We start from the raw sequence: 26,092 nt of genomic DNA, 5'->3' as shown, positions 1-26,092 counted from the left end.
GGAACCTTTCCTTTGGTTCGACCGGGTCCTGGGCTACGGGGGCAAGCCTCTTATCCACGTAGGATCGGTCTGTGACTTTTGTCGGTGCGCGTTCCCTGGTCCTCTTTGAGTAATGGAAGTTGACCGAAATCAATTTCAATTCCTACGAGCCCGGCGTTCGCTAAGGCCGCGGTTCCCCCTTTGAAAGGGAAGGCTACGTTTCAGCTTCCACGCACGCCTTCCTTTGCCTAACACCTACGGATTTTATATGGATAGCCGCCTCCTACCTCTGGACCATGGTATGCCGACCATTTCGCGAATGTCACTAGCAACGAAGCCGACTGATACCGCGGTTCCACGATCTATCCAGTGATATCTAGTTCTGGAATGGAGAAGACACTGGAGTCAAGGTTACAGGAGATTAGTTTTGATATACTGAAAGGGGTGGATGATTACAATCGAAGGGATGAAAGAAATGATAATACTTATGGATGTTTTACACCCCTATACATCAGCCTAAATATCATCTAAAAATGATATTTTCTAATAAAAAAACTTGTACCTAACTTCTTTTACGTTTTTTTCTTTCTCATCCCCTCGATAAGGTCTCCCAGAGGAGAAGACACACCGCGGAACGTAGAGGGATACAATTTTACGAGGCTATTTGAAATTCGGCGCGGTCGTAAAGGACATGAAAGCGGTGGCCGTGATTTCGTGCACCTGTTGTTTTTCGCCAAGTGCCGATAAGATCGTGAAGGTGCGAGCGAGCGCGACTGGAAGAAGAGGCTTCAATTGGCCAAGTCAGCCTTGCCAAGATGAAGATGTATCGTAGATAACCGAGGCCTGTACACCTGCATAACATCGGCTCCACTCTTCCAGCCATAAAACTTAATTAACCCCTTGTACGACGATTTATTCCGGCGTCGATTAAGAGGATTCCTCGATAATCTGAATCCGCTAGCCGGTTAAATCCTCAGCCCCTTTAAATCACCATCGAGCACAGTCTCGATAATCACATTCGAACGGATTTCGTTCGAGTATTCCTTTTGAAAAGCCGCGTTTTATTGCGCGAAATTGTTGCACGTTTACGGAGTATTAATAAAATGTAACGATTCGCTTTTAAAGGGATTGCTAGAATGTAATACAGGGAACAATAAGAGGAAATATTAAGATAAATCGGGGCTTGGTAAGAGGATTACTTATTTTACACGCGAGGACAATCCGGAAATTATACCTTTTTAAATATACAGCTTCGTTTGTTAAGCCATTTTAAATTGGGATTTTGTTATCAGACAAGGAATAAGAATTTTTATAAGCAATACTTAGAATCAAGATATCAAGCTTCTATTGATTCAAGTCTAGATAATTCAAGCTTCCAATAAAGTTGCATAAAGGTTACGATCAGGACGCGAGGAAAATAAAGTGGCTAAACGGTTGAAAATGGCCAGCGAAACGCAATATCCAAGATTTCAGTCAATAATACAGCCAGCTTACCGTGTCAGCTTCTAAACGCCAGCTCGTAAAAGACGCGTCAGCGTAGCCGTAAAGAGACGAAAGCTTCGTTTGGCGAAACGCTCGCGATTATGAACGTCCTGCAGCAAAAAATACCGTATAGTTAACAGCTCGTTTGGCTGTCGTAAATGTTACCCGTAATCGCGTTACGCGCTTTTACAGCCCTAATGAAAACGAGTATTAATTGATGTCCTTACACCTTTATCACTAAACTGCCTGCAGGCGAAGTTCTACGACTTCATGCTTCGAAATCCTCTCGTTGGTACCGGTTAACATTAACCCAGTTGCTTTTCCGCCTTCTGAACATCACTTGAGAAATTAAAATTAATATTGTATATTGCGAGTGGTGATTAGTTTCGTAAATCGATCGGAATAGAAATAAAGATCTTGGCAAAGTGCCGTTTATTTCGATGCTTACGAAACAGTTTTAATGAAAATAAATTTCCCTTTGGCGAATGATAAGTAGTTAGAAAGATTTATGACAAAAGAATTAAAAATATTCTGGAGAAATTCAAACCTTGAGTTCTGACGTTTGTCATCGGTTATGGGACCAATTGTCCATCGACTTCCTTCTGACGTAAGCCACGTCTAGTCGGTAAAGTTGAAAGTGTCCTTTCGCCTGGAGATCGGTGCTTACGCACGGAAACGTCCCTCGGTAATAATGACACAAAGATGCCGGCTTGCTCTCAGGGGGTACTGGTATCAGGGGACCTCCAGGTGATTTCTCCGGACGAAAATCTCCTAAACCAAGGGCACGGTTCGTTAGCGCCATTGTGGCCGAGTCCAAATATTGTTGGATTCCTTTCCGGACCTACAGCGAAGATTTCTGCCTTCCCATGACGTCGCTATTGTGCGACTATTTTCGAGAATGACGACTTTATGCACAGAGGCGCAAGCCGACCTGACGTTTCTTTCATCTATGACCTGCTTCCTCGAATCTTCATAAATCCGCCTTCCTTTCGTTACACACTTTTCACTCTGTAATTCTAATACTTGAATAAAAAAAATAGTGACATGATTTCGTTAATACTTCAATTAATATTTTATTTATTATCCTTCAAAATGAATAAAAATCAAACTCTGCCAACCTGCACGACCTGAAATTATATTAATTTATTTTATTAAAAAACAAATTATTCGTTAAACTTCCAGTTATAAATTATAAAATTTTTCATTTTTAAATTATCAACACCCAATAAAGAATATAATTTCTAAATAGCAAAACCTATTTGTTATACTCTATACACAACTTGCAGCAATATAAAAGATTCTAACTACTGATCACTCTAATCGTCCTTTAGCAACAAACGAATCGATCTATTCGTCAACGTTGTTTCAATTAATCTTGCGATCGTTGCTGCGATCATTGGTGTTGTTATCTTTATCGAATTTGTCGAGGATGTCGAGTCGAAGGAAGGAGCCGACGATGGAACGAGCCGTCGATGCTGCCCTTCCGATACCGTCGTCCATCGAACTCGTGCCGCTGCTTTTCGAGATTTTAACGGGTTTCGTCTCCGCCCAAATGTTCACGGCGAATCTCAATTCTGCTACCAGTGCCTCCCACGGAGTGACCTGCAAGAACGCCGACGAAAAATGGTCTTGTGTCGGTGCATCGGTGCACCCATTAAGAAGCAATGTTGCGTTAATGCGACATTTCAGTTGCAATTTCTTTTTCATTCCAATCAACTAACATTATTGCATTCCATTTTTTAAATAATATGATCATATATAAAAAGGATTTGCTTCATAATTTTTTCGCCACTGTTTCTTATTTTATTTCTACAGATACCTCGGTCAGCTTCGTGTAAAATATTTGGCAAACACTTTCTGGCTCGTGTAAATTTCAAGGTTTTATTCAAATGCAACGAACTACTTGTATAAATCCAGTTGCACATTTTAGGTAAGGAAGAGTAAAATGACTCACCTTTTCGTTTACAGCGACCTTACGGACATTCCAGAGGAATTCGCAAATGCCAATAAAGATCGAGCCGCAGCATCCGATCAAAAGGACCAAGAAAACACCACCGACGTTGGGCAACCCTAATTCGCTCGAATTTGTCGGCTCTAAATCACCCTTGGAACACATCCCACCACCACGCTCCTCCCACCATTTTTTCTTTAGATCTTGCAGCACCCCTTTCTCTTGCAGCATCAGTATCGCGCCGCTTATGGGGGTTCTGTACGGGGAATCTGGGCAAGAATTCATATTCAAAGTGTTTCTCGTTGCAATTTCATCGAGAAAATTTGTATTTTTTTTTTTCGTTTTAACTCACTTCGTGGCAAGGCAATTCCATATCCCTTGTTATCGATAAGCCCTCCAACTTTATCGAGGTCACAGTTTCTCTCCATTCTGTACTCTATTGTGGTCGATTCCATGAGGAAAGCGTAATCGAATTTCTTCAACACTCGCTCAACCCCCTCGTCATTAGTTTTCGTGAAGACACTTGGTCTTGTCTCCATCATCGCAGCCCACATGCGTTGATAAGTTGAATAATTCGAATCCTGTAGCGAGGACAATGCCACTCTTTATTAAGATTCACATTTGACCGAATCAAATGTTTCTTGATTGAATTATACCCTGAAGAAGGCAGACGTGGATCCACCATCTACGGCTCCGTACTTAATTTTTGTCTGTTTGGCGAGATCCTCGACACCCTTGATCGGGGTATCCATTTTGTCGACTGTCAAAAACGCAGCCAAATTGGCAGTGTACGAAGAAACCATGATCAATGTGAAGAACCACCACATGCCAGCCACCATTCGGATCGATGGTGCTCTTTAAGCAATGTAAGAAAATACTTATTATTGTAAATTTCTATTGTTCTATATTTTTATCAATTCCAAGCCTTTGCAGTAGGAAATTAATTTTGAAAATTATGCACGTGTTTTAATTTTGACGAAGAGTGGGTATATTACGCTTTCATCGTTTGCGAGGGATATAGTTTATCGAATTCCAACAGAGAATATCAGCACGGCAATTTAATAGCGATCTATTTGTCGTAGGCGAGGTCCCGGTTCGCGGAGAAACAATGTGCCCTTTGTTTCTGTTTGTTCGGCTTCACGCCCACGCTCGCGCTACAGAGAATGTCCACGTGTACGCGTATGCTATACTCGGCAAACAGGCGTCATTTGCATACACGGGCCTTTAGCTTATGCTTAATTAGGAAAACGCGATGCGTGCTTCTCGCGACGCGTTGTCTTCGCTAGATTTTCCGACCGGTATATGGCTAAGATGCGACTTCCACTCGTTTAGCACATTGGACGATAAAGTTTCACGAATTTAAATACGCAATTTTTAATTTACTTCATTTTAACTCTTTGATCAGTCCATTGAATTTACCTTGATCGTATGAGGATTGTAATTAAATAATTTAACATACAAACGTACAATATTCTTCAGTGAGGAGATCAAGGAGGATATGATGAACATTCCCAAATAATCTTTCCATAAGTTGCATAAACAAGCGGCTAGAAAGCAGTTAGGAGGGTTGCTGTTGTTCCTCCTCGTCTTTAGTCGGTTCGTCGTCAGTATGTAGCGAGCAAACACGCGGGACGTTACGAGCCGAGGAGGAGAGTTAGCGCCGTGCCGGCGCTAATAAGTGGGAAGCCGCCTCAAATATGTCCGGCAAACAGCGGCTCGTTAAGCTTAATTGTCGTGAAAAAAAGAGGATCGCTGGAGACAGGGGAGCGTACGAAAGGAAAAGAAACGATGCGCTGCTTTTGGCACCGTCTCTGTATGCTTTCCTATAGACGATTCCGCGATATTTTACTTATTCCTTAAGCAGAATAATGAGATCGCTTGCGCCGACTTTGGAGCGGATTTTTATTTCAATTCTTTGCACAAGAAAATCTTTGTAGTTGAATAATGACACTGTGGTGTCATTATTATGAATTTGTTGGGAACAGATTCAGAAGAGACTTTGATCAGAATTATAAAATTAATAAATATGGGTAAGGAAAAGGGTGTAATTATTTTTTAATGGTACTTCAAGGGTCTTCATTCTATGGGAGCTACTTTAAAGGCGTAATTACAGAATCGCGAGTGCACAAGCAAAACAGGTGCGGTTGCATCTCTTTGCGGCATTGTTGCGGTTTCTGTTTCGCGATTATTACGGGGTCTGCATGTATGTAAGGTAGGCTGCGGTGGCATAGGTGCTTTGTTAAGTTCACGGGTTTAGACTTACTTGGGAAGTATATCGGAGCCCTGTTGCATGATAGAGCCGGAAGTGAGCCACATGGAGTTCTTCAAAGTGAAATTGTTCTCCAACTCCTCCGGGTCTGGGTTGCATGGGTGTGGATTGTCCCATTCACCGGGAGCTATTCTGAAAGAGAATATTTAAAATCCTTCAAAATCCTATGTTCTATGAATATTTCTGTAAGAATCTGGAAAATAAAATGAAACTATGCTTTCTCCATTTATTACGATTACAATGGGATATAAATGTCATCTGAGAAATGTTAAAGGAAAAATGTATATTTCAGAATCTTTATTTTACTTCTCTCGGATCAAGTGTTTTTAACTACCCAGTCAAAGAAAAATCTTTCTCCCAAGAATTTTAAATTTTCTTTTTATTTCCCCTCTCGTCTTACCTAGCCTGCAGAAACAGCATTATCGAAACTACCAAGAAAGCAGTCGCCATGTAAATCCAGACGTCAGTTGACAACGGTGACAGGAAGGAGAATAGATCTGGCTCTTTTTCCTCTGGTTTTCTGAATAAAATGCTGATACCTGACTTGAACACACCGAATGAAATAGCAGTGCAACGAAATTTCTCATGGAAACTGAAACTATTAGATACATCGTACCTAGATTCATGAATGGCATTGTAAAATCGACCGCGCTTTCCCGTTCGTAGGTGATCGTCAGATCGCAAATAGCCAGATCTGCGTCCTGTAATTAATTTAAAAATATTTCCAATGCGTGAACATTTTTCGTTTCGAAATTTGAATGCCTAATTTAAGTCACTGTTCAAGGGTTAATAAATTACATTTACTCACTCGATCTAGAAGACGTCTAATCAGACCATTCCACTGTTTCGTATCTTTATCATAAGTGCCATAATTGCCATCGGGAACTAATTCAAATTCGTACTTAAATTTCAACAATTTCGAAATTTCCTCGATGAGATCGATGCAGAACCCTTCATAGCGTGTTTGCTCGATCAGTATACCTCTAGTAGCGCTGTCAGTCACCACCATTATGTACGGTGGTCCCTAATGAATCATCAAATCACTAAATCACTACCTATTAACAAGCCCATCAAATTTTCCATCATTTCTCAATATCTTATAACCTATGACAGCTTTATTCTCTTATTGGCAGAGTCAATGATTCGTCAATATTGTAACCAGCTTCATCAAGCCCCTCGAAATGCGTTGATTAATTAGCAACGCTGTTAGCGCAGTACCACAGTCAATTCTCAAATAGACATTACCATTGATACTTGATCGACATCGATATAAGAACAATGACTACCCAGGAAAATGAGATTGAAAAGAAAAATACACACCACTTTGGTGGAGATTTTAAATTTCTTCAATTCGATTGATTTGTATAAGTAACTCTCTCGTTCCTCTTCGTTGTCGATTGAATGAAGCCCATCAGGATCCCAGTATCCTGTTTGTACACTCTCCCCTGGTCTCACGTCCATGATTCGTATGTTGGAATACTGACGTCGACCATTCTCGTCCAGGCCCATTGGCCCTGTGATTTTACCCTGTTTGGAGAGCTAGAAGAATCGTGTTCTCTTAACACTTGCTATCTTATAAAATTAATATAATAGGATTTTTTTTCATTTTTCAAATTTTTGACAAGGATCACATCTGGTGTCTGATAGTTACTTAATTTTTCCGATTAACTTTTCAACCCCTTACGCTATTAAGAGAGACTCTATGTAAAGGGCAGTACATAGTTGGTAACTTTTACAAGATGAAACGTGGGAAATCGAAAAATTGACAGGAAAAGAGAGATTGAGCCTTTACCTCGCGCAAAAGGCTGGTAATGTTGGGACCTGCAGTGTATTTCTCTGCCTCTTCACAAGAGAGCGGTACCGGGTCAATAGTTACAGGATCCTCGTTGTCCTGATTCCTTGCATTCAGGGCATCCAACGCGTTATAAAGGAGGAACACCGAATCATACAGAACGGCTGACTCCACCTTCATTTAAGAAAAAATATTCAAATTTGGAGATTTTATATTAGGGGTGAAAATGTAATCCTGATGAGAATCCTCATTAAGAGTCAAAATAAAATAGAAGATCCTAAATATTTCTTAAATATTTTAAAAAGTAATTGCGTAAATCATAAATTAATCAACCCATCCTTGATTCTGACTATGCAATTTTATAAATGATTCTGTTTTTAACTTAACATTTTCCTAAAAATTAGCCACGCTAGTTCGCCCCCCACGTTAATAACAATTTTCAACCAAATTACTTCACATTTCCGAGAAAAATTACCACAATTTATTTTTAACGAAACAAGAGTGTTAGTTTTACTTCACCATTCTAAAAAATACTCGTAACTAGCAACTACACCTAGTTCCACTGCGATAACGAGAACATTACAACACCATCTCGAAAATTCAACAGAAAAAAATTACATTCAACAGGAGTACCAAGCTAATTCAGCTTGTAAACCATCAGAAGCTTCTTTGCGAACCCTTGTAACGAGAGATGAAACATTAAACTAACCAATCTCGTGAAATCTCGAAAGAAGCACCAGGTTAATCGTTCCATGGTGCTGTGATTTGCATAGAGGAGAAAGGGAAACAAGTTTTAGTTGGCCGAGCATGTGCTACAGCTCTCTATCGCAGATACAAAGCGAATCGACGGGGGCTAATGAAACGAGAATTAAGGCAACCCGTCAGCTGTTCGTAAGTGCCTTGTCGCGGCTGGATTTTCCGGAAAATGTGTTTTACCCTCGTTGCATTCTAGAGAGCGTAGCTTCATTATGCCGCCTGGGTTAATGAAGAAATTACCACGAATGCGTACGCCGGAAGATTTGCGACGAGTATTTTTGGTGCTAAGAACCGTCGCTTTCCTTGTTCAAAGAGTTTATTCTATTTTAAACAGGAATTGAAGAATTTTGTGAACTGTGATTTGGAAAATTAAATCTGTAGCATGTATAATAAAATTTTAGTTACAAGTCAAAAGTAGATTTTCATTCACCTAACATATTGTTATTTTCGATTAACCCTTCAATGAAAAATTCAATTATGAAATTGGTGAATTTTATAATTACAAAAGTTCAATTTGTTCAACGTTCCTCTTTATAACAAGGAATATTCAAATTGCATACGCGCGGGCAAAATAGATGTTTAATTGGTTAAAGAGAAAGGATTCCATTAAAATACAGCTGTGCTTCATAATTACCCAATTAATGCCTTCCAAATCGTTCTCCCGTAAACTGAGCCCGGTGATGTTGGCCCCCGTTCCATTCCGCACTTCCGAAAGGGGTAGTTTGGTCGAATCCTGCAGTCATACCCAGGAAATTATTAGAAAAACAAACATTTATAATTGGGTTGACGACATATGACGATTCTGCAATCAACATCCTACTTTGAAAAGTTCCTATTTGGAGAAGGATGAAATAATACGATAAAAATTCCAATAACCGCTGAAACTGCATTTACGTGTGTCAAGTAAAGTCGAAAATTGAATTACAGCCTATTTCTTGAGTGTCATTTAGGAAAATCTGAAGAATTTCAAACGAGACATAATTTTAAAGACTGTCGATTGCCAGGTGCACTTGGATTCCATCTGGCAGCAGAGCCAACTCATGCGTCATCTATTTGGGATGGTTCCTGGAATTCAGTGTTGACCACCGAAAAAACGATCCGTCATTTTACAAGCGTCCAACAGAATCGACTTTACTCGAGGAGCCAGACCACCTACACACTGGTACTCGTGGAAAGTTGGGATCTCAAACGAACTCGAGAGCGTTCGAAGGGTCGTTCCCTTTGGCTCCCATTGTTTCGGTGCAACAAGCGGCAAATAACTTCGAAACTTGGCGCTAACGATAAGAAATATATTTGCAAACGATAGAACGGGGCTTTGATGGAAGATGCTTTGTTAACCGACCGTTTTCCCTTCAATTTGTTTTCTATTTACAGCCGAGAAAGCCCTTTGATTCAAAGTAGTCCTACGCTATATCAAACCCTCTTTTTTTTTTAAATCGAAATCGCGACATCAAGGCGTTAGAAACAGTGACATTGACGTAGGTTCAGCCCGTGTTTCGACTCGGCTCCCGAGTGACAGCATTCAACATGGCACCTTCCACGAATTTCTCGGGACAGCCGGGACAAATATGAAATTCGTGAAATTTCTCACGAATTCATACGTGCCAGGGCACGCCTTTTTCCCGTCTCCCTCCGTGTGTACACAGACAAATTTCGTTATTTGCAAACGGGAGGAGCGTTCAAACATCATCCGAGCTGCCGTCGCCGCGATCAAAGGGCTTCTTTAGCCTGCCTTAACAACGTGGCAATACCAAAAAGGAGTAATAAAATAACATTCTTCGAAAAACAACCGTCAGAAGGGAATACGGATTTCTGTTTATTTCACAGAAGAAGCCAAAGTTTCTTTCTTTTCGCCCACGAGATTTATTTCCTTTAAGGGGTGGATGAATTTGCTGTGAACTGATTTAAAGATCCTTCTCGCGTAATTCATCAAAATAAAGCAAATTTTATTTTCGGGGTAAATTTCTAAAAATACTTGGAACTCTTTGTTGGATTACATTTACGAGTAAAATTTAAAGATCCTCGCATTAAACTCCCTGGTGTAAAACCTTTTTCGTGGAGATAGTTACCAGAGGTAAGCATCAGGATCGCGGTTTTCCCGGCTAGCTTTTCCGACGGAATTTCATTAATAAATCCATGGAACGTGTCGCGGTCACGTTCACCTAGGCGTAGTAACTGCATTAGCCCGGTTACAATTGCCGGACGTTTTTTTTTTTTCTATTAAACGCTTCCATAAATTGTCGGGAGTAATTGTTTTCAGCGAGACACCGGTAATGGCGTGCGGACTGAGCATTCCGTCGCTCGCCACCAACCCCTCGGAATCCGCTTTTTATGACGCATTACCGGCTAGCACGTAACAATACCTCCATAAATAACGACGTTCGCGGTACGCAGAAGGGTTTTCGCGCGCGCTCCCCAGGCGTATCGCGTTTTTCCGAAGCGGAACAATGTGCCGGGTAGCCGCGTGACACGTCGAACAGTCGCGACCGCGCGAAGACAATGCACGCCCGAGCGGAAGACACCCAGTTTCTCCACTCTCCCGTGGAGTTATTCTCGGAGAGGAGGTTGCCGTGTTCCTTCGGGATTAAATTTAGAAAGACTTGGGAATACGGTATCATTTTTTAAATTTTCCGTATCTTGAGTTAAAAATTATTTTATGAATTATGTACTGAAATACATTTTTAATTCAAAAATGTATTTAATTAGGGATTATAATTAACTATATGCTTACTACAAAATATAGTATAAATAAATTTAGTAATCTAAATCTTTCTTACCTTGAAATTTTCACTTCTAATCATTTTTCACATCACAGCCTTTAGTATCCAGTCTAAGTGGATATACAAATAAGTGCACATGTTGCACGAGCAAGAATTTCCAAAGAAAATTATATTTAAATTGCGGAATATTTTGAGTATATTTCAAGCATAAAATCCGTGCAACACGTGCACCCTTACGCATACATGAATTCTCCTTCAATATTCAGTTAATTGCTACTGTTACGGATTAATATTTACACGGCACGGGCAAGTCTTCAGCGCAAAATACTGAATTTTAAACAGGATTTTAAGCAGCACACTTTCGAGTATTGTACTCGGTTGTGCGTCGAATATTGTAGAATCGCAGCGCTGCGTTATTAATAAACATGCCTGCCGCTGTAACGGCTGCTGTAAAATTACACGGAAAAGTTGTACAACCACTGTGAAATTCACTTCTACAAGGACACGAAAGTTAGTCTCGTAAAATGCTCGAGTTTCAATCTCGTAAATACTCCAACGAACTTTGTTGCTTTTAACGAGAAATTTATGCGCGTTAAACATGCACGACTGAATTGCTGGAAATCAACTGGTAATTATGGAGAAAAGAATCATTGGATAAACGAGGAAAAATGAAGTGGAAAATATTTTACGTTTGTTTCGTTAATTCCTCACGGTCAAACACCCCTGCAATCGCGTTTAAAGAAAGAAATTTACAGTTCAACACCTCTTCGTTAATTATGAAGATTCAATTATGGAGCTTAAACGTTTTTTAATTATTTAAGCGAAAATTGCTAAATTCGAAGCAAAAATGATTTTCATTCAGGAAGATAAAAGATACTGTTTGGTTTTAAAAGAAGGTATTAGCAAAATCTACGCAAATAAAGAAGAATGTAGCGTAATACCAGATACGTAATTAAGAAATTACAGTAGTCCGCCAACAGCTTGACATCCCTCGCTTGGTAGAGCACCTCGACGATGTTGTTGGGCTCCACGTCGATGATCACGTTGCAGATGGACAGAGCGCGAATCTCCTTCAGGATAGGTCGGTAATCCGACCCTTCGGTGAGTCTTCTTATCGTCATCACACCGTCCTTTTTTCGGCTTAACGACAAGGACTTTTGGATCCGCGACAGACCGTCGTTCGTCTGGTAGAGAGCTACGAAACTGTTCCATTTCATGGACTCGACAACGTCTGCGATCGCCTGGAAAATAATTTCCTAGCTTCTATTAACCCTTCTATAATTTTAAAAATTTCGAATTTCTAAATTTCCGGGTTCTTGATTCCTCTGAGGGCTCTTCTTCAGCAACCCTCCGCCAAGTAGATAGTCCCGAGGAGAAAGATAATATTTTATAATATTTGATAAATAAAAATTACATTATTTTCTTTCCTAAATCACTTTCAATATTAATATCCTAAAAATTAATATTTTAAGAACTCCTGCTTCCCTTGTAACACCATCTTCCCTCGAAATTGTACAATTGATCTACTTTTCGTACAGTAAATTTTAATTAAAATAAAAATCCTATTGTCCACAATATAAATACACAAACAGCCATAAATATTCCGTTCGTATTCAAAGCAAAATTTGCCCCGAACCAGCCGACGTTATTCTCGCGTTCGTATAATAGCCACGCTATTATTACCATTAATTTCGAGCAATGCAAAAATACGGGGGCGTTTAATCACGGGATAAAATCGAAACGGCCGATAACTCTTTGCGCGCTGCAGCGTCGCGGATCGAGGATTTTAATTAGACCCAATCGAGGCTCGTTTAACTCGTATCAACGTATTTCGTTTGTTTTTTCATCTGGCCCGTTAAGGGCGTCAGAATAAAAGCCGATCCAGAGTCGTTAGCCGAAGTTTGGTCTTTGATCGGGCTCATTAGCCCCGGCTTGCTTGCTTTAATGCGCCAGATATTTCAAACTCGTTCGATTTGCCTCGTTAAACGCGTAAGTTAAAATGCATCGCGAAATCCCGTCCCTGTTGTCGTGTTGTCTATCCTGCGCGTCGTGTTTCGAAATGATAAAAATAAGAAATTTGAAACTTTATATAATTGATATTATTTTTGAATACACGAAGATGTTACTTTTGTCGATTCCCTTACTTACTTACCTTGCTAACCATATCACTGTCAGGGTACATGTTGGTGGTCATGGGCATAGGATTCTGTGGCTCTTGATCTGTTATCGGTTCCTCGTTCAATCGCCAAACGTAATCAATGTGGGGTATATCAAATTTCGTTGCGATGTTTGCAACAACTCCGTAGGTGTAAGGGCTCGAAGGACCGAAGATTGCGACCACCCCTTCCTGGATCAGCTCGCAAGCTTTAAATAATAATAACAAGAATTTGAAATTAAATTTTAAAAATTAACAAAGACCCAGTTCTCCTACTGAAAGTCAGTGATATCACCCCTTTAGTCACTCGTTAATTGGCTAATTAGTTTGTTTTAATATCACGACCAGGCTGATTTGATCCGGCTCGCCGTTCCATCGACTAAAACTACTGCTAAGTATGGAGTATTCATACAAACCAGCGGCTGCGGTCTTGAAGCTGTCGGTATTAACTTCCACGTGCTTTGTGATGGGCTGCAGCTCGAATGTGGGTGCGACGTGCTGGAATTTCACCTCGTACGCCGCCTTTAGAAATGCAGCCATATGCTCCTCGTCGCCAGCATGGAAGATTGCGCCTGACAACAAGGAGAAACGTGATGTATTGTACACGGCCACCTTATCGACGGGACACCGCGGGATACGAATGAATTCAAGAAGTCTTTCGAACGTTTCGAGAGCATCGCTCGGCGATCAATTTAATTCTTGGATTTAATTAGCCGAGATTCGAGGAAGTGCAGGGGATGTTTTGAAATTGAAATGTACGCGGGGCTGAATTTTTATGTCATTGATTTAGTATTTTAATTTTGCATCTCTGACGTTTCATTTCAAACGCGTGACGAAATTTTCAGACCTTTTAATATAGCTGTTTTTAAATATCAAAGACTATAAGTGTGCAGCCAATGATTTTAAATATCGAGCATTGTTCCATTTGTACACCGATACGATAACAATATTGCTCGAAAATTGTAGCAATCGAAAAATCGATGGCTGTAAAAATTTCATTGATCCCGCAAATACTGTGCGGTTCCAATTACGTTTGCGAATAAATTGCATTAAAAATGTTACACAATTGCGGAGTGGAATGAAACGCACATCAATAGGAATTTTCCGGCTAAAAAGAGCGCATTTTTCACTGAACAATTCGAAGGTGTTCAATCACATGCATTTCATTTTAAAACGAGATTTTAATCGTATCAAATTTTGAACCATAGAATTTCCATGCAATTCGTTCGATGACCGAATTCATTTTAAACGAAACCTTAGTAAATACAAAGTGACGAGGATGTATGAATTTTATAGGATTTCCTATTTATTATTTATGACTTCTAATAAAGGCCAAAAATGCTAAAATATAATAATTTTAAACTTTAAAAATAAAAAATTGATTAATTAATTTTATAATGTATTGCAAGCTACTGAAAAATTACTGTAATATTTTTATTCTTTCACGCTATCCTCACATATATTTAATGATGAAATAAAAAGAGTAGAATAAAAGAACTGAAAGAGAAAATCCAGGATTGACGAGGAGTACAAGGATTAATACTGTAATATCGCTTTGAACAAATTTGTGCATCGCACTCGGTAAATTTCGTTTCATTAAACACTTCCATTTGAAACGAGTGCATCACAGCTCGCCCTTTGTTCCAATGTTTGTCTGTTTCTGGACGCATGTCACGGGACTGATTGAAATTGTCGCGTGTTTCAGGTAACCATATTAACCGAAGCTATTGCGCGTATCGATTAAAAAATTCCTGAAAAAATCGTCGACGATCGTGTTAATATCCCGCTGCAAAATACATATTCGTATTCCTGGCATGCTTGCATTAAAATACCAGCCACGAGAACTCGACCCCGAAAATATTTGCCGAGGTAAACAATTTTTAAATGTTTGCCAGCTTCTTCAGGCTTACATCTCATGAATTTAAAAAATTATTAAAAAATTCGAAACAGGTCGATGATAAATACTCTTCGATCAATTGAAGCGACTGACGAGTGAGCTCAAAATTCGTCAACGTTAATAATCAAACGAATGTTTAATGCATATTTTGCCGTGTTAATTATGCATTCGACACGCGTGCGTAACGTACGAACGTACACGGTTTCCGTGAGTTTGCGGAATACAGATTTGATAAACGGGATCACCGGCTCCGGTCATGAAGATAATTTCAATCATTCGGACAGCAGTCATCGGATTAGAGACGATGCACCCATTGACCGTCGGTCAGATTTGACTGACTGCGAGGCCACTGTACGTCGTGTTTCATATCGATACTTAGACGTCGAGACATAATCCGCCGTCAAGCGTGCTGATTCGACGCCCACGCCGGGATTACGGTGACAATAATGGCTCCTGGCTGTCGTGAAATCAATAAGAGACTGAGGATGCCATCGTCGACGCTATGGTTTTATGGAGAGCTATTAAGAAGTACCCGGTTGACGCGAAAGTCAGTTAACGCCTTCGATTTTCCTGTCCTCCATTTACGCTTCGATGCTCTTAATCCGCCGACTGCGAATCGCTTCAGCAAAAATTTGCAAGGATATTCTCAGTAGTAAATTAATTTGACTAATATTTCCCTAATATCGTAAATTTTTGTTGAAACTTCATTTCACAACTTCGCGGTAAGTGACCGTTCTTTAACAAGAATATTTTCCAAGCAATTTCGCGGTTTCCCTCCCATCAATTTGGCTTCTTGCATCACATGCTTAACATGCATAGAAATTTTCCCCGATGAATACTGATATTCAAAACATGCTACCACGTTGTCTTTCTGGTTTCATAGGAATGCTAGGTAAAGCAATTTCCGTGAAGATTACACGGTTCTGAGGCGTGACAAATTAAAATCGCAGATGTGATCAGTCTTAATTCCACGGGATTACACCTGTGCGATATTATGTTTCCGAGACAGAGTTGATTGCATATCCGAAAAATATTGAATGACACGCTTAATTGCGCTTGACACGCCAGGTTAATGAAACACGCTGTTCGTTTATTTAATAAATTAAGCACTGACTGAATTTAATTAACTTGACAATAATGCATCACGCTGTGCTTACCAACTACTACATCACCTTCATCAATTAGCGTGATATTAATGCTGCATACTAAACTCGCTATAGTGGAACATCTCCTTCAATCGATGTTGAAGTATTATCATCTTAAATTCAACTGTTCATTTCTCTAATCTGTCGCTAGTGATTCAACACGCTTTCACGAATATTATTTAATATTTTTTAGCGACAATTTTTCTTATTCAAATATCTCCATATTATGTAACCTCGTGGAGGTACTTGCAATACCAGCAAAATACCAAAATAATTTATATTCCTTACGTAAATTTCAACGTATCATTTATCTTTCCTAAAGGCTGGCTGCAATCTTGCTGATACATTACAATGCTCTTCTAAAGAAAACAGAACTTCTGCTCGCGGATATCCCAAACACCAACAACCGTATGAACAATACAGTATCAAGGGAAAATAATAAAACGTCACAAAAACGAGTCACAAAAATGAAAAATCGTATATCCGTTCATAGGATACACAGAGCCAGCAATCGTAAATTCTAAATTTTGACAAAATTATACAGTAATGTAGAATCTATATATTTCATCATTTTCATTAGACAACAATTTTGGTAAAAAATAGAAACTTAAATTTTTGTAGTGGTATTTTTTTTTCCATTTTGTTTATATAAGAACAACCTTGTATTGGAGAATAAATCCAGATTATCGTAAATTCGAAACTGTCCAAGAGGGAAGGCATCTACGAAGCCGCTTAGCCGCGCAACGACAAACCTGAACTTAGTGTAACGTCTCGCTGTCCTCGTGAGGAATTATTCTTTGCCGAGGGTCGTCGACGAGGAAACGTACGACGTTGAAGGCGAATTGTAATTGCACTTGTGCCGGTGTACGGAAGGAAAGGTAAACGGTAAACTCGGAACTAGCGAAATACTTGAATCTTTCCTACAGGGAACTGCACCGAGACATCAACTGTTTTATTAATGAAAAACTTTCTGTTGGATCTTATTGTTGGTTTTATATGCAATCTAAAGTCTTAATCATTGTTCCCTTATATTTCGAAGATTGGAGATTTTCCAACATATTATTGCCCACTGTCAAGATGAAATATTTGAATAAGAATTCTGGAATGTATTATTTTTTAAAGTACATGAGAAATCAAATTTTTAAGGACATTTTTTATTCAAATGGCTGTGAGTGTCGAAAATTTATAAATGAATGGAAATAATGAAATTAGCCAGTACTACCCCTATTTCCATTCAACTTCTGTTATTAACAACCTTACAATCAATTTTCCAAACTATAGACTGAATAAAAGAAACGATACTTGCCATTAATCATTAATTTCTAGAGCGTAATCGCATTGCAAGTGGTCGAATCTCTTTTATTTCCCGTTCCCTTCGATAAAACCCTTCATGCCCTTAGAAAATCAATTCGACTGATTTACAACGGCAGCCAGTTGATACTAAATTGAATTTCTACCAAGTCTATCCATCTAGGAAAATGCTACCCCCTCACTCCACCCTCTTGATCCTCGGACAAACCATTTTTTACGGATTCACATTAAATTCTACGCGTGCTCGATGCTCCGGATACTACTCGGACGTACGTATCGTTCAGTGATCGATCATTCACACTTTTTGCTCGGTTCTTTGCCTCTTCGAACTCGCTTTAATTCCATTACGATCGATTAGAATTTCGAATCGCGTTGCCCGTCGATTAATTTCGACGCTGGATCAATCGAGCAGCCGCATCCCGATAAGGTGTGCAGATATTCCCGTAATGAGCGAGGCGATAAAGCTTTCTATAAATCTCGTGAAATTTACGCGGATAATTTTGCCCCATCGATGGTGAAATAAAAGCAAAAAAAAAGAAAGAAAAATAACACCGAAGTTGTATAAATGAACAGAGGGTAAATAATACCGGCATTAAATTTATTTGGCCAAACATGGAAATTCGACTAAAGTTAAATATTTTTTTTCTTCGAACATTTTACTGCTCGTATCAATTATCGTTATAATTGAATGAATTCGGCGCGTCCAATTTAAAACACGAGCATCCTGTATTGTTTTAAAATATTCAAACGGAATCGGATAATAATAAATCCGATCCGTATATCATACGCTGAAATACGAATTATATTTCAGCTTCTTTAAATTCGACCCAACGAGAGATATCTGTAAATGTTTCGCGAGAACAAAATACAAATTATATTATTTGTAATCCTCCACCCTAACATGCGAAAATTTGAATCGCTATTTATGTTATTATCCATATTTCTTAATTATATTATATAATATACTAAATTTTATGAAACCTAATAATTAAACTAATACTACGTCATTTTTAATATTAACATCGTCAAAATTAAAATTTTGAGAATTCCTAACTCCATTTTTCCAAGGAAAGCCTACTTTGCTCGATGCTGTACTTATTCAGTTATCACTTGCTATGAATTATTCATGAATGTATTCTTTTTATCTCTCAATATTTGTTCCAAAAATATGTACCTTCTTATTTCTATATTTCAGCACGAATTTAATTTTATTCGAGTACTTTGTTCACCATGAATTATACATACAAAATATCATCATTCGCAAAAATGGTTTGCGTAGTAGCACGACACAATTAATTTGATAAATAATATAACAACGTTTACACACTGTGACAAGTATTTTGTTCGAAGCTTTATTGAATATTCATTTGTTTGTGAATTTGATGATTACAGTCGTCCAATGTGGATGGTACATATTTTAAAATAATAAGCGTTCAGCACAAAATTTAATAATGATGATTAAAAACAAAAGTGGACCTCGATAAATATTGTTTCATAAATTCTAAGCATCTCTGCAGGAAAATATTAAACATTTTTAATTATCTGGACTTTCGTTTTAATTTTAGACCCTTTTCAACCCTGTCTGTTCACGAAACGAGTCACAGTCGTTCGAAACTTTTTCATTCGAAGGTCGTGAATTTACAGGCGGCAAAGTAATCGAAAACTGAGGGACAACTGATCGATTTGCCTCCTTTGTCTTCACTTCACTTTTGCCGACGAAACTTTCATTCCCCATCGCGTGATAAAAGTTCAGACCAACGGCGAACGATATGGAAAATCGATGCTGCGAACGTGACGCGTATTCGGCTGGGAAATCGACGAGAAACTACGAACGATGCACCTGTCGGTGCAACTGCAACGTGTTCAACAGGTCTTGCGAGAATTCCGCTATATCAAACTTCCTTTCAGCCTCGTTTCTTCGTAATTATAGGCGTTGTTCTAAGAACCTTAACCCGTCGACTAATGATAATCATTGAAACGTATCAAATTTTGTATTTAATTGAAAAGAAATACAAGGCGTGAAATTGGCAGAGCTATAAATGCATCGCAATGCACTTTTTCAAACTCTAAGATACTTTAATCTAATCTTGTCTCTAGAAAAACTAAAATTTCATTTATTTCCAAGCAAACTGAAGATACGAAACTATTTTCACGAATTGTCTTAAACATAAACAAAAACAAGGTATCCGTACGATTTTAGATTAACAAAACCTTCCGATTCCATCGAGACGGGAGTCGTTAGGATCCTATTGTACCAACTTTGCTCAGCTTGAAGCCCGGCGACCTTTCATTAAAATGTTGTTCAGTAATTAAACATTCCAAACGTATTTTTCATCTTTCCTCCGCCACCGCTCCCGGCTTCCTTCGACCCTCGTCGAGTCACGTTCGTCGCGTTAATTAAAGCGGAATATTCCTTCTAAATAATGATAAAAACGCGTTGAAGGTACATAATAAATACCAATGAGCCGTGAAATGAAATCTCGCGCTCTCTCAGTTTCCCCCGTGCTTCTCCCTTTCCCTCGATACGATCTTTAAACGCGGCTTCGAAGTTGATTCTCGGTGTCATCGTTGACACAACCCCCCGATTCGGTGGTTGTTTTTTCATCCCCGCGACAATATTATTCCATCCGGAATGGTGCTTCCGCGTTTGGAAAAATCGAATAATCAATATCCACTACGTGATTCGACGTCTCTGTTATGGAAATAGGCCACATCCGGCATCGCGTAGGCATTTCTACGGGGAAAGTGGAACGCGACCCTCGTTAAACCGATTGCATCTGCAGTGAAAATATTTCCACTTTTCCTGGATAATACGCGTACGTACACGGTTTACGAATATTTGTCCAATAATTTGCCATTAATACGTAACAAAACTGCTATATTGTATCATTGAAATTCTGCTTAATCTGTTTAATAATGTTCGCTTGTCGGATATCGAAATTGAATTCCAATTCTTCGATCGATGTACAGTTACCAATTTTAATTATTATTCATCCGGAAGAGATTTTTCAACGAGGTCTGAAACGATTCTCTTTCAGAGCACGTAAAGCTCAAAAATTGCCAAGAATACGAGCTTTGTGTCTTCGATAAATAATCCAGAACGGTGTTTAATAATTCCCCGTTTCGAGAGCTCACAGTGCCATTAAATTGGAACTGTATCGTTGGCTGAGCGGAAAGAGTTAAAGGCAGCTTTTACGACAACGACGAGGCGTGTTCTTTCTTTGAACTGTACCTACAGTACCCTGGTGACAGCATGAATTAAACGAAACTTTCTAAGAAAATTGTCTCACGTTCTTCCTACGAACTAGTCGTTTCTCGTTCAAGTCGAAGGTGAACGAAGAAATTGAAAATAAGTGAGACACCTCACCGTTGCCCGGGGGCTTCATCTCAGGCTTCTTTAACATCGTTGATGAAACTCTGTTACCTCTTCGTTTCACGTCTGTTTGCCGAGAACGATAATTAAAGCTTCATGGAAACGTCAGAATTGGAAGAAGCTTAATCTTCAATTTTATTTCTCTCTGTTGTAATCCTTGCAACGGTTTCAAACAGCGGATAATGCAAGATTTGAAATCAATTATGGCAAGAGTAATCAAATTATTTTCTCATAATTTTCAAATTCTGAATAACTAATGCAAGTCCGTCCAAATATTACCAGTTTCCAAATTTTATGACGTTTGATATTTAACGAATTTATGGCTCTGGATTCAAGTGCAACAGTCATCACGTAATTATACTTGCTCATGCTTATGACGTTTCTCCGATTTAACTCGTCGAAATCGTAGTAAAGTTAGTTTCTACGGGACACCGGTTAACTGCACACTCGTTCATGTGTTCGTGAATGGTACTTTCTGTTAGATGGAAAACTGCGCGAACAACAAAGCCTTGAATGCTAACGATATTATTCTGCATAGCTCTACGCTTCTGACTTCGTGCACTTTTCATAATTGCTGTGTAATTCGTCGGGAAATTATCATTTCTATCGTTATAAATTTAATACAGAACTTACGAATGGTAGTTTATCAGAAAACAACTCAGATTTCAAAAACATTCTCAACGAAATAAAGTAAAGTTTGTATATATTTTATATGGTAGAAAATGGTATTTTAATCTAGTTTCCCTAACAATAAGGGATGGAAGCAAAAAGAGCCCTTCGTCGGATCACACAACCATAAACGAACAATATATTCTTCCCTTCGCGTAATAAAAACCGCAATTAATCAGGATTAAACAACTCAGCCAAACGTGGAACCATTCTCTTTTAATTCGGTCAGTTCCCCTGCTGAATTTTCCCGGTCAAGGGGAACCATCAAAAACTGAAAATTAATGATGGAAAGTGAGATGCTGAATTACCCTTGTACCACAATGGAGATATTTCGTGTCATCGAAATAAATTATTCCTAAAATTCTAGCACTTTAAAAAATTTATTAAAATTCGCCAACTCACCAAATTTCCAGAATATGAAATAAATAAATAAATAAAAATAAATGTCGGCGTTCAATTTTGGAAAAACCACCCCAAAAATTTATATTGACAGACTTGCATATTTCCAAGCGATATGAACATTCGGAAGTGAAACGCGGAAAAAAAAAATTTTAATTAAACCCTCCTAGATTGCAAAAATGTTATACTGCTGGATCGTAGCAAAAAGTTTTAAAGCCGCGATCACTTATAAATCCGGAAGCAGCTCGAATAATGGTTCATCCAATTAGATCAGTGGCGCATAATTGTTACTTTACCGCGATAAGAGGACTAACCGCGTAGCTGCTTCATTACTTGTTAGAGGAAGTGACTTGGCCGACCACGTCTTCTTCCATCCCCTTTGAACTTTCCCCCCTTGTTTCGCTAAGTCCGTATCCGGGCATAGATTAGCAAGTTTCCAAGTCGACGTTCTCCCACTGGCCTGCGAGTAGAAGCTAATCGAAACTAAGGCAAGCTAACACGAGATGAGAGGATCAATCGCGATGGTTTGACGAACACCGAACTGATTCTCGTTTAACTGCGGGATGAGGCGTCGACAAAGGATCAGAGGAGATGGAACGAAAAATTACTATAACGTGATTTCTATTCACCTATTAACCTCCTAATAACTAATCACCGAGATAATGATAATTTGAATTTAATTTTGCACCATATGAATAACATTGAAATTCCAAATCAGAAAATCGTAAAATTTTTAATCTAAACTAAGCTGAAAAGTTTCAGAATTTGGAGAGTTTTATTTGCAAGAGTCAGGAAAACTTGGGAGAAACTGGGATAACTAAGGATCAATGTCGACAGAAGAAGATCGTCTGCATTGGAGCTTGCACAGAGATCGGATCCGATGTATTTGATTCTACAGATCGTCTGTGTTAAATCCCTCCAAACTAGCTCGTTTGTAGCGGGGTTTCGCGATTTCGGTACATTGTGCCCCAGAAATTTTGAATCGTTTCCGGCGTGCCTCGTAAGCTGTAAATCGTCTACAGCGGATCCTGTGAATCGCGGATCATTTGTACCGGGTCCCGTGAGTCTGTGGATCGTCCGTATCGGATTTTACGAGTTCGGAGTTGTTGATATCGTTCCCCCATGGATTTCTGCCCGTCTGTATTCGAATCCAACGATTCAGTTTGTAGAAACACTATACGTTCCCTCAACTGTGATAATAATATTTGTCGACAACAATTGTGTATGAAAACAATGAAGGAAAACAGAGAATTTCCAAAAAAGATATCCTGACCATACAAAATTCTTTCGATAGTTTATTACAAGAAGAAAATTGTTCACTGTTTCAATTCAAGTTTTTCAACAGTCATGTGAACAGGTCAACAAATATTGATGGCAGCGATATAACTTTTATTGGACCCATTCAGACGAAAAAAGAATTGTTTTTGGTGCATTGGGAAAGAAATAAATTGTTTGTACTAGACAACAGGACGCTTGTTGCATCCAGAAGGTATTTGATAAAAGTTTATCAAATATTTTATTTCTGAAGACCAATCCATTTTTTATTTAAATTATTACCCGATTAAAAAATAATCCTACATCATTCTATTACTTTCTCAATATAGAAATCTATTATTTTTAATATTTCTCCTTCAAAAAATTTTTTATTCTTCCTTTTGCAAAGCATCAAAAATCCAAAGTAACGAGGAAACCGTTCGTCCCGAAAGAAAAACACAAAGTCCTCGAGTTTCCTGAAAATGTTCGACGTCGTCGGTTGAATGGCACTCGAAGAGTGTCGCGAGTGCTCGTGAGGCAGCGACAACTTCACCGTTCGCCACTCGAACGTATTGTCGGTCGGGGGCAAACAAAATTTACATAAGACTGTTAATAGTACGGGGATAATGGGCGAGGGAAGGGTTGAACGGGCCAACGAAGTGGAACTAGCTAGTAGTGTCGGGGTGCATTAAGCCGGGAGTTGCGTTGGGAAAGGGCCACTTTAAGGTCTTACCAGGGTCGAAGTTACCTTTCAACCCTGGGATTCCAGGCTCCACGGATGAAAAACAAAAATATCGCTGGCTCGAGGCATCGACTCGATCGTCGAATCGATAGCACGCAATCGACCGGAACCTTTCGTACTGTTCGTGAATGAAAAGAGGCTACCCGAGAGCACTGGCTTGTATAATTCGATGGAACCTGTACAGCCATTTCGTAGATTGAATCCGGTTCACTGCGTACGACGGATTAACCGTAGTAACGTCTTTATTTAACATTGAAATATCTGCAATCTTTGTTTCGAACTTTTGATAGGAAAAAAGAGAGATCGATGAACTGGAAGATTCATTGATAACAGATTGTAAGGGATCAATTTAAACCCTTTGACGACGGACCATGGAGAGAATTCCAATTTTATTTCAATCCATTTTTTAAATTTTACACTGTTTCTTTAAAAATTATTCTTCTAATATATGAAACTTTTTGGTTTAAAAATTATGCATTTAAAGTTTATCAAACGATCGTCACAAATATCTGGGAAACTCCCGAATTTTATACGAGGCATCGAACATTTGCTTTTAAAGTGCTCCATTTATCCTGTATTCCCAACACGATGAAAACAACATTATATATTTCAATAATGCACAACGGTCGACGTGGTTTCTTTATGAAACGATTGGAGATTCAACAAAAAAGGATCGAATATTATGACCATGCACGAAACCGTGTCCCAGATAATGCAGTTTCCCTCTGGTGTACCGAGTCATTAAATGTTTCATCAATTAAAAGCAACATTACAATAGCGCAAATTGTAAAACATGACCGGTTATTATCTGAAATTGTCGCTTGGTGGTTGCGGTTACCTGCTGTAATTATCCCGTTTTATTCATAACTTCATTAAAATTCGACGATAATCGAGCAATCGAATGCATGGCTGCATAATCTAATACGAATTGATCGTGTCCATCTTGAATGGAAAAGTCGAATAAAAGTGGAGCGTCTGTTTGGAACAATTTCTCGTGAATTTTTACGAGGTGTCCTTTTTAAAAATGGGATTTTCTTTCTCGAAGGAAATGGAAAACTTTCGCGTAACCAACGAGGTTACGATGAAACTTTCGAATGTACACAATGAAACAGCCACGTTTAAGTATTTTCTCTACCGAAATGAAGAAAAATTAAGGTAATCTGGTAATCCCCACCGGTGTCTCATTAGCGAATACGTCGCGAATAGGGAGACGTTAAGACCGTGGTATCTACGAGAGAAGAGGGCGACGTTACTCTAAACATAAACTTTTAAAGCGGTCGTAGTCTCGATTATTATTGCATTTGCGAAGTAGCCAGCCTCGAAATGGTCCTGGATGAAACCAAAGAATATGTTTCTGCACCCTTTTTCGAGGAACATTAAACAACTTCCTTGTTACATTGTTGGAATAAAAGCTTGGCTTTGTAATTAAAAGATATTCGAGGTGATTATGCTACCTCATGTTATATCTCGATTCTGGTTAAAAAATATTTTTGTTAAAGGCGAAGAATCCTGTTCTCGATAATGTCATAATCGTGGAAGAAAACTCGAAGGTTTGTACAGGCTCGAGATGATTTCCTCTGTTTCAAAGGGCAATTAAAATTCGCTTGTAGATGCAGTCGGATTGCCTCTCTATTTTCCGACGAATTTCTCGGTAAACGGGAAAAGATCCTTCGCGTCCCGCAATTTTTCTTCTTTGATACGAGAATCATCCTCGCTTCTCACGGCACGATATCCCAAAGGAAGAATGGAGGGTTGCGCCACGAAGAACTGGTTTAATTAAACTTATAACTATTATCCACAAAGTCGAGCTTAGCCGTGCTATTATCGAGGCTGCAATAGAGTGACGCAAAGGGAGCAAAGCGCGCCGAGAAATATAAGACGAAATAGGAAACTTTCGTATCTTTTTCAACGATAATATCGGCCAAAGAATTATAATGAAAAAGAATAAAAACGAGGAATGATATTACGTGTCAACGTTGTGAAATTTCTTTTTTTTTACATTGTTTGAACATCAAAAGAAGGGGTAACGAATACTCTTGGTGTGGTTCGTTAGGAAATTTCAAACATACTCAAATATTTATATGGGTATAATTAATGGTTTTATAAAACAAATAATCTCTTTTCAGCATGGAAGAAATCTTCTCTTTAACAATTTCGGATGACGATGAGATAATTAGCATCAAACATGATACGAAGTT

At 38.8% G+C, this 26,092-nt stretch overlaps 1 protein-coding gene across 3 annotated transcripts in view; it reads right to left on the bottom strand.

Annotated features, from left to right (window-relative positions):
* Positions 1-865: 865 nt before the first annotated feature.
* LOC117601190 (glutamate receptor ionotropic, kainate 2) overlaps positions 866-26,092 on the bottom strand; it is a 79,298-nt gene continuing 54,071 nt past the window's right edge. For all 3 annotated transcript variants that reach the window (XM_034317637.2, XM_034317636.2, XM_034317638.2), the window contains 14 exons: positions 13,521-13,676; positions 13,102-13,313; positions 11,891-12,190; positions 8,864-8,962; positions 7,474-7,647; positions 7,002-7,220; positions 6,490-6,705; positions 6,298-6,382; positions 6,082-6,220; positions 5,676-5,813; positions 4,069-4,267; positions 3,765-3,993; positions 3,416-3,681; positions 866-3,063 (listed from right to left, as the gene is read on the bottom strand). In XM_034317637.2, the coding sequence (XP_034173528.1) occupies positions 2,827-3,063; positions 3,416-3,681; positions 3,765-3,993; positions 4,069-4,267; positions 5,676-5,813; positions 6,082-6,220; positions 6,298-6,382; positions 6,490-6,705; positions 7,002-7,220; positions 7,474-7,647; positions 8,864-8,962; positions 11,891-12,190; positions 13,102-13,313; positions 13,521-13,676 (2,669 nt within the window). In that variant the 3' untranslated portion in view covers positions 866-2,826. The remainder of the gene's footprint in view (positions 3,064-3,415; positions 3,682-3,764; positions 3,994-4,068; positions 4,268-5,675; positions 5,814-6,081; positions 6,221-6,297; positions 6,383-6,489; positions 6,706-7,001; positions 7,221-7,473; positions 7,648-8,863; positions 8,963-11,890; positions 12,191-13,101; positions 13,314-13,520; positions 13,677-26,092) is intronic.

The sequence above is a fragment of the Osmia lignaria genome, chromosome 16 (assembly GCF_051020975.1).
Source record: "Osmia lignaria lignaria isolate PbOS001 chromosome 16, iyOsmLign1, whole genome shotgun sequence".
NCBI classification, from domain to species: Eukaryota; Metazoa; Arthropoda; class Insecta; order Hymenoptera; family Megachilidae; genus Osmia; species Osmia lignaria.
This window is presented reverse-complemented; position numbering and strand designations above follow the sequence as displayed.